This window comes from Delphinus delphis, chromosome 20 (genome assembly GCF_949987515.2).
Source record: "Delphinus delphis chromosome 20, mDelDel1.2, whole genome shotgun sequence".
NCBI classification, from domain to species: Eukaryota; Metazoa; Chordata; class Mammalia; order Artiodactyla; family Delphinidae; genus Delphinus; species Delphinus delphis.
The window spans coordinates 2,171,057-2,184,698 of record NC_082702.1 but is presented as its reverse complement, the minus strand read 5'-3'; the positions used below and the strand labels follow the sequence as shown (position 1 = coordinate 2,184,698).

The following is a 13,642-nucleotide window of genomic DNA, read 5'->3' as shown; positions in this document are numbered from 1 at the left end:
CAAATGACAAGAGTTTTGGGGGTAGAATTCAGAGCCCTCTGTCACCTGACCCCACCTTTCAAACCCCGCCACAGGGAGTACCGTTACCGCATCTCGGGGCACTGGGGACAGACTGCACCTCTGCCCTTGCATTCCACCCACTCTGGCTTTCATCTGGTGCCGCTTCGGGGCTTGTGCTGGGCTCTCCTGAACACCTGGGATCCCCCGCCCCAGGGGGCACCTGGCCAGCTGCTCCTGTCCCTGTGACAGTCCGCTACCCTGTCTCTTCCTTAAGAGCGAGCTGGACAGCCAGCGTCAGGCACAGCATCTCTCTCTACAGAGACTCCCCGCATGCTTGCTGAACACCCTCCTGTTACAAGACAGGAGGCTCCCAGGACGGGTCCCGCCTGGTCACCACCATGCACCCAGGGCCGCAGGCCCCGCACCCTCCTCCACGCTGCCGTGTCACACGTGACCCTCTCTCTCAAGGCCCGTCTTCCCTGTACCCACAGCCAGTGATGCCCACAGCGCCTCCCTCGTGCCAGGCATCGCACTGCGCCGGTTCCATCTATGTGTGACTCTCACCCATTCCTCACAACAGCCCACCCACTTCACAGATGAGGAAACCGAGGCTCGGCTTCGTTAATGGTCTGAGGCTGCACAGCTAGCAGGTGGCAGAGCCAGGCTCCAGACCCAGCTCTTCCAGGCCCCGGGGCCTTCTGCTCTCCCCCAAGTCTGCTCTGTGGATGTGCAACTTTCCTGGCTCCCTACTGAGGACCAGAAACACCTGCAGGATCGATGGGCTTCCCTGGCCCAGGAGGAACAGCCGTTGCGGACGACGCACCACATGACACAAACGCTGAGCGGAAAAGTGCTCCTCTGATCCCGTGGATGAACCAGAAAACAGGCAGCAGTTCCCCAGCCACCAGTCACCCCTGGGGACAGGACAGGCTCCTGGGGAGTCGCTGGGGCTCTCCCCAACCCAGGTAGGATTCTAGCGGGCAGATAACTCAGCCTCTCGGGAAAGAAAGGCATCTCTGCCATGAAATGAAGACAGCCTTCCTAGAATGAGTGGAGACCTAAGCATACCTGTGATCTTGTCTCGTAATCCATCACAGAGTCCCGATGTTTGTGCTCTCTTTCCTTTGCAAAAGCCACTTTCTCCATCAGAGGAAGGGAAAGATCCCGCTGATGAAACCCTGGAAGACAACAGGCGTCATGAGGGAACAAGGCACAGTCAACCTGGCACGCGCACTGGGGAGCAGTCGGAGGAGGACCTACTGCTTCTGGGGCTCCGGGCGTACGGCCAGCGGGCCCGGGACTCCAGGTCCCTGCCTCTGCCCTTCCGGTGCTCCCGCTCGCGGGCTCGCTCCCAGTCTCGGTCCCAGTCTCGGTCCCAGTCCCGGTCCCAGTCCCGGTCACCTGAGGAAGCAGACATTTCAGAAGCTGACCACGTGTCCTGACACGAGTGCGCTCACTTCACGTGCACATACGCCTCTGGAAGGGATGCTAGGAGACGGATCCTGAACAGGGGTCCCAAGTGCAACCCGACACCCGGGCCCCGGACCAGTTTCTGGGGGCCTCGCCTAGGCGGGCCTGGTCTCAGTCAGGGCTAACACTGAGCTGAGGAGCTGGTTCCCCCTTCAGGTTCTCCTGGTCTCCCAACTCCCACGTGGTCAGGTCCACGTTCGGGAAAATGGACTTCAGACCCTCCACCGCCTCGCTTACCCCAGTCAGTCTTAATGTGCACGTAACTTTACCCCAAAGAAATGAAACACCCACCTGCCCCAAAAGCAACGCTCCTTCAAAAAGTTCACCGAAGAACCTTTAACAAATAAAACAGCTTTGGAGGCAAAGGGGTGATGAACTCTGCCCCTCCTGGGAGGCTGTGGACACAACCTGAAATGGCCTACTGCAAAATTCACATAGCTTTAAACATTTTCTCTCATCATTAAGAGAAACAGTTGTATTTCACGCCACACATGTGTCTGCTTCGACGTAAGAACGACTCCTTCCATCCTCACTGATTTCCTTCCCCCTCAGACCTCTGAGCAGCAGCCCTGCCCCAGGGAAGTCCTGCGCGGCCTGGATGGCGCGGCGACTGGGCTACTCACTGCAGCAGGCGGAGTGTGGCGGCGGGGCCTCTGCTGCCTTCCGGCTCATGCTGCCTTCGCTGTGGGCGTCACTGCTGGTGTCGTCTGAGAGGGCACCACACACGACTTAAGGTCTCGTCCGTGCTCGCCGGTCCCCTCTAAGTAGCCCCCCCGGATGGCCCCCACCCCTTGCTGCAGTGGTCAGACCCTCTCGCCCCGCCCTTCCGCCCCTGCTGGGCAGGAACGAGGCTGTGACCCTCCCGATGGCAGCGCCAGGTACAACCTGCTGGGGTGCCCCCTGCCCCCGCCCCGGTTCCAGAGCCTGGGCCAGGGCGCGGTGTGTGCAGGCTCCCTTCCAGTCAGAGGCCCACGGTCTCCTTCCCTCTCGCATCCTAACCAGGAGGGATTCTGCTCCGTGGGGACACGGGGCACCGGCTCTCACTGGGCTGTCACAGCTGGGGAGGGAGGTGCAACTGGCACGCTGTGGGCAGAAAGGCCGGGAGGCCACCTACGTCCTATGGCAGGGCAGTCCCCCACTCCCCGCGAAGAGGACGATCGGCCTAGAACATCAGGGGCACTGCGCGGGGCACCCCAGGGAGCTCCGCCTTCCTCTCCCACTCACCTTCCGGTTCGTACATCTCCTTGTAATTTTCCAGCAGAGTAACGAGCTTCTCGCAGTTCTCTGGCTTTTTTGCACGCACCCAAGGCTTGATCTTTTCTGGAAGGATGGTCAGGTACTGCTCGAGGACCAAGAGCTCGATTATCTCCTCCTTGGTGCGAGTCTCCGGCTGCAACCAATCGAGGCAGAGGTTTCGGAGTTTGAGCAGGGTCTTCCGAGGCCCGACAAATTCCACGTAGAGGAAGTTCCGAAACCTCTGATGAAAGAATTCAGAGTCAGTGGCGGCTTCTCCTATGGCGGCATCCGGCTCCTGAGACAAGTCACTGTCTAGCTCACACAGATTTGGGGCCCAAGACCTCTTGGGTTTGGTGGCAGACAAGTACTTTGGAGGCAGCATCTCTCTAAGGAAAATTTTCACTGGAGGAACCCAACATGAGTCAACAGGAAAGACGCGGCAGCCTGGGACAGTCAGTACTCAGGGACCTGCGGATCGTAAGGAGACATACACATGTCCCAGAAGTCGAGGACCAGGCAGCAGTGTGGGGCTGCCCGACAAGGGCACCAACAGTGCTTTGTGAACAGGTCAAGGGCAGAAGAGAGGCATCAAACCCCAACACACAGACACATGCACAGGCAGGCGTTAAAGCACCACACACACCCGTGTGAGGAGTGAGCTCTGCTACTAACTGGTTCTGTGACCCTGGGCCACACAGCCCACGTCCTGCCGTCTGTCCCCTTATCTACAAAATGGGAACAACAGACCTACACCCCTTCTAGAACTGTGAGGCTTAAATAAGCCAATACACCTAAAAGGCCTAACCACCCAGCACACAGCACATGGGGATGCCCAAGGTGCTGGCCATTACTAAAATGGGATGTCGGTATTTTTTCTTAGCAAAAACGGAAAGTGGGTCGTGAGGGGCTCAATTCTGCCATTTCTGAGCATTTCTTCCCCTCACATGGTTGTTAAAACAGCATACAACACGTGAAAGGTAGAAGACCACAGAAAAATGTTACAAGTGCTCAGCTCTGGGTAATGCGATTGCAAGTGCTCTTAATAATTTCCCTGAACCCGCGCTGCTGTTAAGTTAAAATTCAACGAAATTAAAAGTTCAGCTCCTCTGTCACACCAGCTACATTCCAAGCGCCAGTGGCTACCCTACTGCACAACACGGAACATCGCCCTCGTGGGAGCAAGTTCTATTGGCCAGAGTGGCTGGACAGCATCTGAGTTTGCAGGAAAGCTCAGGACCCCTGCGTCAGCAGTGCCCACCCTTCTGAGGAGCGTCTGCCCCACAGCCCAGCCTTGGGCTCGTGCTAACACCACGTCCTCTGGGACCCTTCCCGAGACTCACTTCCTCTACTAGTGTTCCAAGCACTTGCTGCATTTAGTCTTAAATATTTGAGCTCACGTGCCTATGCCCCCACTGTAAACTCTGGTAAAGGGATGAGAGACGAACTTTTCCATCACTGGAAGAGTCAGGTGTCAACACTGATAGAGCACGTTGAAGATAATGTACGCAAACCCATTTTAAAATTGGTTTTAGACACAGGCATGCATTCTTACTACAGGCCTGCAGAAGCACAGTGCAGTTTCTGGGTTAAGCTCTGCAGCACTGTTTCCAAAAGAACACCCTGGCATTTCACTTACCCTCACCTGCCCACTTTTCTACCAGCCCCTTCCTGGTATTCCCGACAAACAGGCATGGGAAGCACTGTGCGGTATGCGTGGAGCTCTCTTACAGCACTGCCTAGCACAGAGGGGGAAGGTTAAAGGAAGTACCAGTGAACCCACAGAAACCCTACACAGGTGGTGAACACCTATTATTTGTATCAATGGTGAGAAAGTGATCAAGCGACCATAGGACTTCTTCACACCCCTGCACATCCTCCTGCTTTTATCAATCTTTTCAAATATCTAGCTTGCCTCCACAGAACCAGCTTTCTACTTTGAGAATCCTCTGTATCATTTATTTCCTTACTTGTCCTTTAGTATCTGCTCCCCCCCTTCTTAAGAAAACTTTTTAGACCAAGTATAAAAGCTGATTTTCCCTTTTCCTTTTGTTCTAACATAACCAACTAAGGCTATACGTTTCCCTTCACCTAAACCATTTTAGTTGCATGTGGTTTCTATTATGTAGCCTTGTTATTAGTGGTCAGCCACAACTGGAGCAAGAAAGTAGGCAATACAGGAAAGAAATCTAGGTTTGGGTGAATTAACTTACCTGACAGTTTTGTACTTCTAGCTTTACTTCCAGAGAAGAACAAAACCACATGCAGCAAAAATTCTTTTTGTTTTAAAAGGAAAAACCAGTAAGTTAAAAAGAATTTTTTTTTAATGTCTAAAGAGAAAACAAAAGATGTTTCAATTATTCAGTCTCAAAGTAGCCTTCATCATTTGGGCATGAATGCAGGGGACTCTCTCCAGACAGTGGTGGGCTCCGCTCCGCCCCGTGTAAACTGCCCTCCCACTCTCTCTGCATCATCCTCTGGAGCTTCAGCACCAACTACACAGATGTACCTCCATTCGGAGACCCTGGAGACCCTGCCACTCCCGCCCTGCCTGCCCTGCCCTCCTCGATGACAAACAGGACACTAGATAACACCCTGCTGGGCAGGGGAAAGAAAGGGCAAGCGTCCAGGCTCTGGAGAGCTGATGAGACAGCTGGGACAAGAGCACACAGTCGAGTTTACCCAACAACTGGCTAAGAGGGACTGTCGTGACAAGAGCAGGGCCCTCAAAAGCCAGCAGGCCTGTGAGGGACAGAGGGGCGGGCAGGGAGCCCAAGCCTGCTCTGTGGCATCCAATTCCAGAGAGAACTCCAGTCCCCTAGATGACAGCAGCCCCACCTCTCAGAGGCCACAGGACACCCTTGGGTATGTAAATCACCTGTTTGGGAATAGGATCCTTTCTGGAACTTCAGAACAAGTGTTCTTATCCACAGGAACAGAGTCAAAATGCCAGGGACCTGCAGACATTTTAAAGAAATACATGGACAAGTAAACATGGAAGAAATGTAAAGAGTGTCAGAGAATTCACTCTCCAAATGGCTGTGGACCGAGATAGCATTGGGAGTGAGGCCTTATACACCATATTCAAGAAAAGGCCCATTCCCATGTCACATAGACCAACCAGAGACAAGAAGCAGAAAGCTTTCAAATTTTCTTTATGAAACCAGAATAATGAAAACATCTAAGACAAAGAGAGCACTAGCAAACTGCAGACCAAACTCACTTATAAAAGCAGACATAGCAGTCTTAACACTATGACTAATGAACATCATTCTACAGAGTTTCAGCCAATTACAAGAAAATCTGGGGCATGAACAAAGAAAGATATAAAATTATCACTCTCTTATGTAAGACCGTCCACTCAGATATGGCAAATCAGTAGAAACAGACCTTATAATAGTAATAATAATTTAGTAAGAAACCCATGTATAACAGACTCCCTAAATATGGACCGACAATAACCAATTTGAAAAAATGGGAAGAACTCCGTTGTAAAAATACAAAAGATTTAACAGAAGAAGACAGCACCCATAGGAACAAACTTATACATTATATGGCAATAGAAAAGGCAATAACCAGAGAGACACAGGCTAATCATGGAAGATATACGGATCTAGCATATGAAAGCTCTAAATACCCCCTACACTATCTAGTGGAATTTCAAAGAATATAAATGTTGGGGAACTTGACAATGGTTCTAAAGTTGACCTGGAAGAATTTCACTTGGATCAATATTTTGAAAGTTCATACATCAAAAGGCCAACAAACCACACACAAAAAAGAAGTATCTTAATATAATCTCAGGGTTAAGAAAGTTCTTTCCTAGTATGATGCCTAAAGGCAGAAAGACGACAAAAAAGTAACAAATGATGTTCTTGTCTATACCATCAAAGCCAAAGCAATAAACCAACCACCTAAAAAAGCACCAAAAGAGACAAGAAGACCGATTCATTTAAGAATTGTAATATAAGTTTACTGTATGTACACAATTGAGTGTGTAGAACTCTATGAAAGTGGCATTAAAAAATAGTAAGGAATGCATACAGATTACTTCAATAAATAATGATGGTAACAGGAGATCTAGCCAATCATTCACTTGGGGAAAGAGGTCACAACATATATGAAAATGCTAAAACTAAGATCAAAATAAATAAAAGATTAATTTTTATAATCCTGGAGCAGGGACGGGATCTTCTAACCTGACAATAAAATTGGGAAACAGGGACAACTTTGACTTTGTATACATACTTCTCTAATCGCATTAATTTTTCTTCCCACTAGGCATGTGTTTGAAGCATAAAGCACCAGTAGGTAAAAATTATACTTAAGAACTGTAAGGCTTAAAAAGTTTGATAAGGAAGCAACAATTTTGCTGAGAAAATATAAATATTTGGTAAACCTGACTCAGGAAGCAGAGGAAAATCCAGGGAAGAAATTTAAAAAGATGAAATGACCGAAGGAGCAACTTCCCATAAAATTTCCATGAGCGAAGTATTTACCATGTTATAAAAACCCTTCCAGAGCACAGAAAAGAGACGGAGGACTTCCTGCTTATTGACAATATGACCATGTGAACACCCATAAGTATCCTGTCACAAGGTAGATGCCAACTTGTATGCTGAAAATTCACCTATTCCTTTTCTCAATTCAAATTCAGGACTAGAGTCAACAAATGTGATCTCTGTTAAATGTGCTCACGATTTTCTGACCAGGCCGACGAAACAGCCCTTGGTCTGCAAGGGCGTTGAAAAAGAAAAGATTTTTAATAGAAAAACCTGAAAAACAGTTGGACCTTACCTACTCCTTCCCACAATGGCAGAGGAAATTCATTTGAGAGTAAGAAAGGGCCTTGGGAACAGAATAATCATAAAGATAGATAACATATATGTCGTGTGAAGAAAAAACTGGATACACATATCCTGCAAATTTTGTAAAGGGCAAATTGGTTACTTATCAAAATTAAAAAATGTAATATCCTGTCCTATTAACTCTACTATGAATTTATCCCAGAGATATGTAATGACATATGTGCAAAAATATATTCATTGAAGTACTGTTATGACAATGGGCAAAATATGGTATGTTTATGATTATGAAACCTTTTAAAATAATGAGGCAATTGTAAATAAATGGATATGAGACGACCTCTAAGGCAGTTAAGTGCAAAATGGGACACACCAATGTGCACAGCATTCTAAGGAATTATAAAAACAGATGTCATTTACTTAGACGATTTCTGGAAGGACACAGAAGAGACTGTTAATAGTGATTAATAGTGATTGCCCCTGGGGAAGGGAACTGGGGGCCAGGGGAGGAAGGGCGACTTAACTTTTTCATTGTATATTCCCCTTTTGTTTTTATTTTATCATGACGTGTATTAACTAGTCAAAAAAATAAATTCACAGTTAAAACAAAATGATAAACCAAAGCACTAGTGGAGGTCTTTCGAGACCGTGCTGCCCACTGAGTGGGTGCTGGCAGCACTACCACCTTAACGCTGAGGGGTCTCCTCCCCTCCCTGTCCACCACCCCACCCCACCCCCACCCTGGTCTGAGTCCAAGGTCACACCCTAAACTGGATGTTTGCAGATGATATGATAGGCAATTTAGAAAACCCCCAAAAATCAACTTTGAAACTCCTCAGACCCAAGAAGTACTTAGGGAAACTGCAGCTCCAAGCTGAAACAGCACTCACAACTCTAGCAACTATTAGTACATAAATGCAATGCCATTCGCTATCCTGGCGATTCCACTTCTGAACTCGAACTGACAGACCTATGTGCCCATGAGCACAGAGACACAGTTCACAAGGGTGTTCACAGAAGCACTGTTTACAACAGTGAAGAACAGGGACAGGCAGGAGAATGCTCGAGCAGATTCCACGGCAGAGACCACTGACTGCTATGCAGCAGACGTGAAAATAAAAACGGTACACTTTTTCCACGCTATAAAAACTAATCAGAATAAAAGCAAACCAGAAAAGGAGGGGGAAAAATATTTTGCAGCATAGATGACAGTTAATAGGTCTTAGAAAGCAGTGAGAAAAAAGTAAGTGGCTCCTCATGAAAATAAAGGACATTAATACACAGCTCCTAAAATCAGTGACAGGAGCCAACATCTGTATCAGAAATCAAAGAAATGTAAAATATTACGGTGAACACGTTTTACGCTTACCAAATGGGCAACTATTTCAAAATAAAAATCAGTGTTGGTGGGAAGCTGGCTGGTACAAGTGTGAATCCTATTTCTGGATATCATTTTGGCATATATCTAAAAAACATTAAAAATGCCTATTCCTTTTGAAACAGCAAGTCTCCACTTAAGGACAAAGACAGTCAAGTAGATAAAAATATAAGTTAAAAAAAAAAAAAGCTACAAAGTCAGCTGCCCACCACCACTAAGTCCTTGTATGTACATCTACTCTCAAATATGTTGCAGGAGTGATGGCAGGTGGCATAACGTCACCCAAGGAGCACATCCGGGAACGTGCTATTATGCAATGGCGGCCCTAACACAGGGCAGATCCCTGCACAGCAACCAGAGGCAAAGCAGGGAAAGGAAGCACTGGTCAATGTTCTCCTACAGGCTTACCTGACTGCAGGTGGCCCCTCAGGAGGAGCCGAGTGACCCAGCCTTCAGCCCCGACTCACCCTGTCCTCCGCTGGCAGCCCAAAGGGCACCCAGGAATGAGGCCATTGCTGAGTTAGCACCTGCCAGGACCCCATACTCACCTCACCCTTTGGAAGACCCAGGTGAACTCCTCCTGTGACAGTGACTCTGGCCAATCGAAAGCATAACTGCTCTTCCCACTTCGCCCCCACTTCCCCAGTCCAGCTCCTGCCTCCATGGCAACAGCCATGCCTACCACTGAAGAGGACAGAAGATACGTGTCGGGTGTGGCTGAGAGGAAGAAAGCATCAGGGAAGAGTCATCTGCGGGCTTGCCTGGCATGACCAAAGGCAGTGTTGAGGCCGAGGGGGATGCCTGTCCAAGGACGGCCCAGAAGGGCCATCACAGAATCAAGATGTGCTGGGGGACGCACAGCCCAACAGAGAAAGGGAGCACCTGTACTTATGTCAGCCCTCAAAGTCCCTGAGGCAAGGACTACATCGCCTTTCTCATCACTGTATTGTTACCTTCACAGGACTGGCACGTAGAGGGTGTTCAACAAACTGTGTTTGGTTTTTTTTCTACTTAGATGCAAAAACATTTAAATCCAATCTAGAAAAGTCTAAATAGTAGCCCTTGACCATGAAAGGTTATTCCAGGAATACAAGGATGATATCCCATTAGGGTAGGCTGTTATATAAGGGATTAGAGGGGGAAGGGGATTCCATGAGCATTGTTGCACATTACAAAGCATCTGCAAACTTCAACCTTTCCTTGTATGTCCCTAGCAAAGAGTAAGACTAGGAGACCATCTAAACACAATAAAGACTTATCTCAAGTGCAAGCAAGCATTAAACACTAAAGGTAGGGAAGCCCTCCACCATACCCACCATTCAGCACTATTTTGGAAGTCCTAGCTAATGCAACTGATAAAAAAGAAGTGAAAGGTATAAATGTGGAAAAAGCATTATTTTGAATTCAAAAACCTTGGCAGTTAATACAGCAAGAAAAAAAATTCCAGGAATAGCAAAATAAATAAACCAATTCTCATTAATAAATTCAGTGAAGTATTTGCAACTCCAAATAAAATTTTTTTAATGTACAGAAGGACACAGAGCAGGTCCTAAATAAATGAAGACATTTTTTTGCACAGGACCATGAAAATTGTTGTCAATCCTCCCTTGAATATAAGTTAAAATCCAATAAAATGTGGGAGTTTTGACAAACTGAGAATCCAGTTTCTCCAGAAGACTAAATGTACAGAAATATCAAGACAATTCTGAACAAGAAGGTATGTGTGCAGCAAGGGTGGGGGATTGTCTGTAAAGTGACCCAAACATATAAGAACACGAAGTATTCTTTCCAACACAAGGATGGGGGTGCAATGATAAATACACTGATGGAACAAAATACACTCCAGAATCTGACTCGTGTGAAAGTATATACACATGTGGGAATTTAGTTTATAGTAAAGAAAGACTTTTAAATCAAGAAAAGCATTAACTGTTTAAATACGAACTAGGAACTTCCTTAGGAGTAAATGATAAAGGGTCTTTTTAAGGAAAGTGGCAAGAAAAATCAGCCAACACTTCCATTTCTGACCAGCTATTCGAGTATGGATTTCTAAGAAGGTTGGAGCAGGCCTCTGTCTGACATTAGGAAAGACCAATAACATCAGTGCCGGTGTCTGGCCTCTCCTCCAAGAAATTCGGTATTTCATCTCTAAAAGGCAAAGGCCACTAAGGCCAAACATACTTTGCCAAAGTATGACAAACATACTTTGTTTTCAGAAAAATAAATCATTGCCTTCAAAAGACAGCATTCCTCCAAAATTTCATCATGCAAGAAGAAATGAAAACAGATAGAATCTTTAAGAAAATGTCATGTAACATTAAGTCATGTTGCCAAGAAACTTTGTAGCTTTATTTTCTGATTACAAACATAGAAGACAGCACAACATTCAAACATTACAGATTATCCAACGTAGAAACTGCAAGCCACATCCAGTGATCACATTTGTTCCTATACTAAACCTTTTAAAGTCTGTACATATAACATCTTATTTTTACCAAAATGAGATCATACCAGGAGTTCTGTGTGTATTTTTAAACCCAGTAATTTTTGATAGACATCTTTCCAACCAGTACATATAGATTTATATCATTTTTTCTAAAGGCCACATAGTCTTCCATTCTATGGATATACCAGTTTATCTACACTTGATGGAAATGACCAATGTAAAAAATGTCTAAAGCATTAAATGAAAATACAAGGGCATAAAATTGTACAGCATATGTGGCATTCTTACCGCAAATATACTCATTTATATGTACACAGAAAACAATGAGGATGTCCACACAATGGAATAAAGTGAAGTTTTAGAAATCAAAGCTGCAGATGGAGATGTATTTATACAGAAGTTATTGTAGATGTTGTTAAACAGCTGCACAATATTACGTTCACACACACAGAAACATGCATATAATGGAGACTGTAAACGTGATGGGCACGTGATACGAGCTCGCCAGGTGGCACACCACGCACTCCCCCACAACCAAATATTACTGCCTAACACCCCACATACTTCACTCTGGTAGCCTGAGTTTGAAGTGTTAGTGAATTGGGCATGATCTCATTTACGTAAAAAAACCCCAAAAAGCAAAAAACTACATAGGTGCTTAAACGTATGGAAGTACATACAAAACCAAACTGGAAGAAAACTTCCATAAAAACTTGTATGAAGACCATGCGTAAAGCGGGGAAAATCGAAAAAATAAATGATAATAAAAGATACTTCATTTTGCATTTCAACTTAGAATGTTATTTTAAGTTCACCATCAGAAAAAAATACCTGAATATAAATTTGGAAGTTCAGCTGCTGTCTGTCTGTCCTCTCCTCTGCGCCAGTCACTGAGCATCAGCACCCCCTCCCCTGCGTGGCTCCCCCTCTCTCCGACCACCCACAGTGCTCCCGTGGAGTCCTCCACTCCCCACACACCCTCTGGGCCAGAACACCACTGCTGGGGCGCCACACCTAGACCCTGACCTCACTGCCAGCTGTCCTCTCGGTCTCACTGTTCACACTCAATTCTGGCCACGTGGCAAACCCATCAGCTTTGTTTCCGGGCCTGGAGATGGGCTCTCACACACCCTAGTTACTGAAGCTCCCACATCTCCCTCCGCACTCTCTCTGCAGCAGGAGTCCCAGCGTGAGTCAAGTAGTACCCAAGGGCAGGATTTTAAAAGCCAAAGGTCTGACCACATTCAGAGGATGGGGGCGAAGATGGGGACACACACAGACCCAGCCTGACACTGGTCGTAGGGGCCAAGGGAAGCCACTAACTCCAAGGAGAGGGAAGGAGAGGAGACAAACAAGGACAGCTGGTCAGAAAAAGGTCTTACCCTCCACACCGGGCAGAGGGGCTTACGGGGTTCCAGCTGTTCTTCAACCTCCAAAGACCTGTTCTTAAATACACAGGACATCTAAGCATGAAATGTGTGTGTCATAAGCACTGTATGCAGAGTTAGTTTCGGGCAAGAGCTGGACCCCAACCACAGGGCAGTGGTCCTGCCTGATGGACAAGTGTTGCCACTGTGGTCCATGTGGAGGTGTTTATGCCATTCTCTGAGTATTTTACAGCCCTTTACTTCTATTTCACAAAAATGCATAGAAAACAAAAGCACAGTCTCACAATTAATTCATCTGAAACAAAGATGGAAGTCATCAGGCACCCCTGCCACAAGTGGGGGGGATCTTTGGCCTCAATCAAAGGATCAGTGGGTCAAGTGTTCAACTGAACTGGAAGGAACTCAACTAGTGGTGGCTGGAAATGTGGCCGGATGCGCGAGGAGAGGTAAAGAAATTCTGTGGCCCCCTGTGTGACCTCAGGTTCCCCACATCCCACCACGAGTGAGAAAAGCTCATGGTCTCTTCTCCAAGCCTGTTTCTACTTACTTAGTTTGGTGCCTCATGACGGTGCACCTAGATTCAGCCCCTCTCTCGTTCTACCTACCTCATTAAAGGGGGCTGGAATTGAGAGCTTTAAAGTCACGAACCGAGGACGTTACTTTCTTCGCTTCTCAGGGACAGCAGGGTGTGCGGTCTCTTCTCTGCTCTTGTTTGCTCCTTTCTCCTGCCTCTTTCTGCAAACCGACATTCTCTCCTTCAGCACCACGTGGAGGGAAGTGCTGTCCCAGCCTGGGCCCGCCTCACCTCCCAGCTCAGGTTCCCAACACTAGCAGCTGGGCTAGCCCGTGCCTCTGCTCACCCCCACTCCGACATTATGAGTGCACACTACAGCTCGATGCCTTCTAGGGTGTGGTTCTCAAG

General features: G+C 47.0%; 1 protein-coding gene across 1 annotated transcript in view; it reads right to left on the bottom strand.

Annotated features, from left to right (window-relative positions):
- ZIM2 (zinc finger imprinted 2) overlaps positions 1-13,642 on the bottom strand; it is a 120,730-nt gene that overhangs the window by 100,688 nt on the left and 6,400 nt on the right. The window contains 6 exon segments of the mRNA XM_060000090.1: positions 1,069-1,178; positions 1,261-1,401; positions 2,094-2,177; positions 2,695-2,947; positions 4,917-4,979; positions 5,582-5,660. Coding sequence (XP_059856073.1) covers positions 1,069-1,178; positions 1,261-1,401; positions 2,094-2,177; positions 2,695-2,947; positions 4,917-4,967 — 639 coding nt within the window. The 5' untranslated portion in view covers positions 4,968-4,979; positions 5,582-5,660.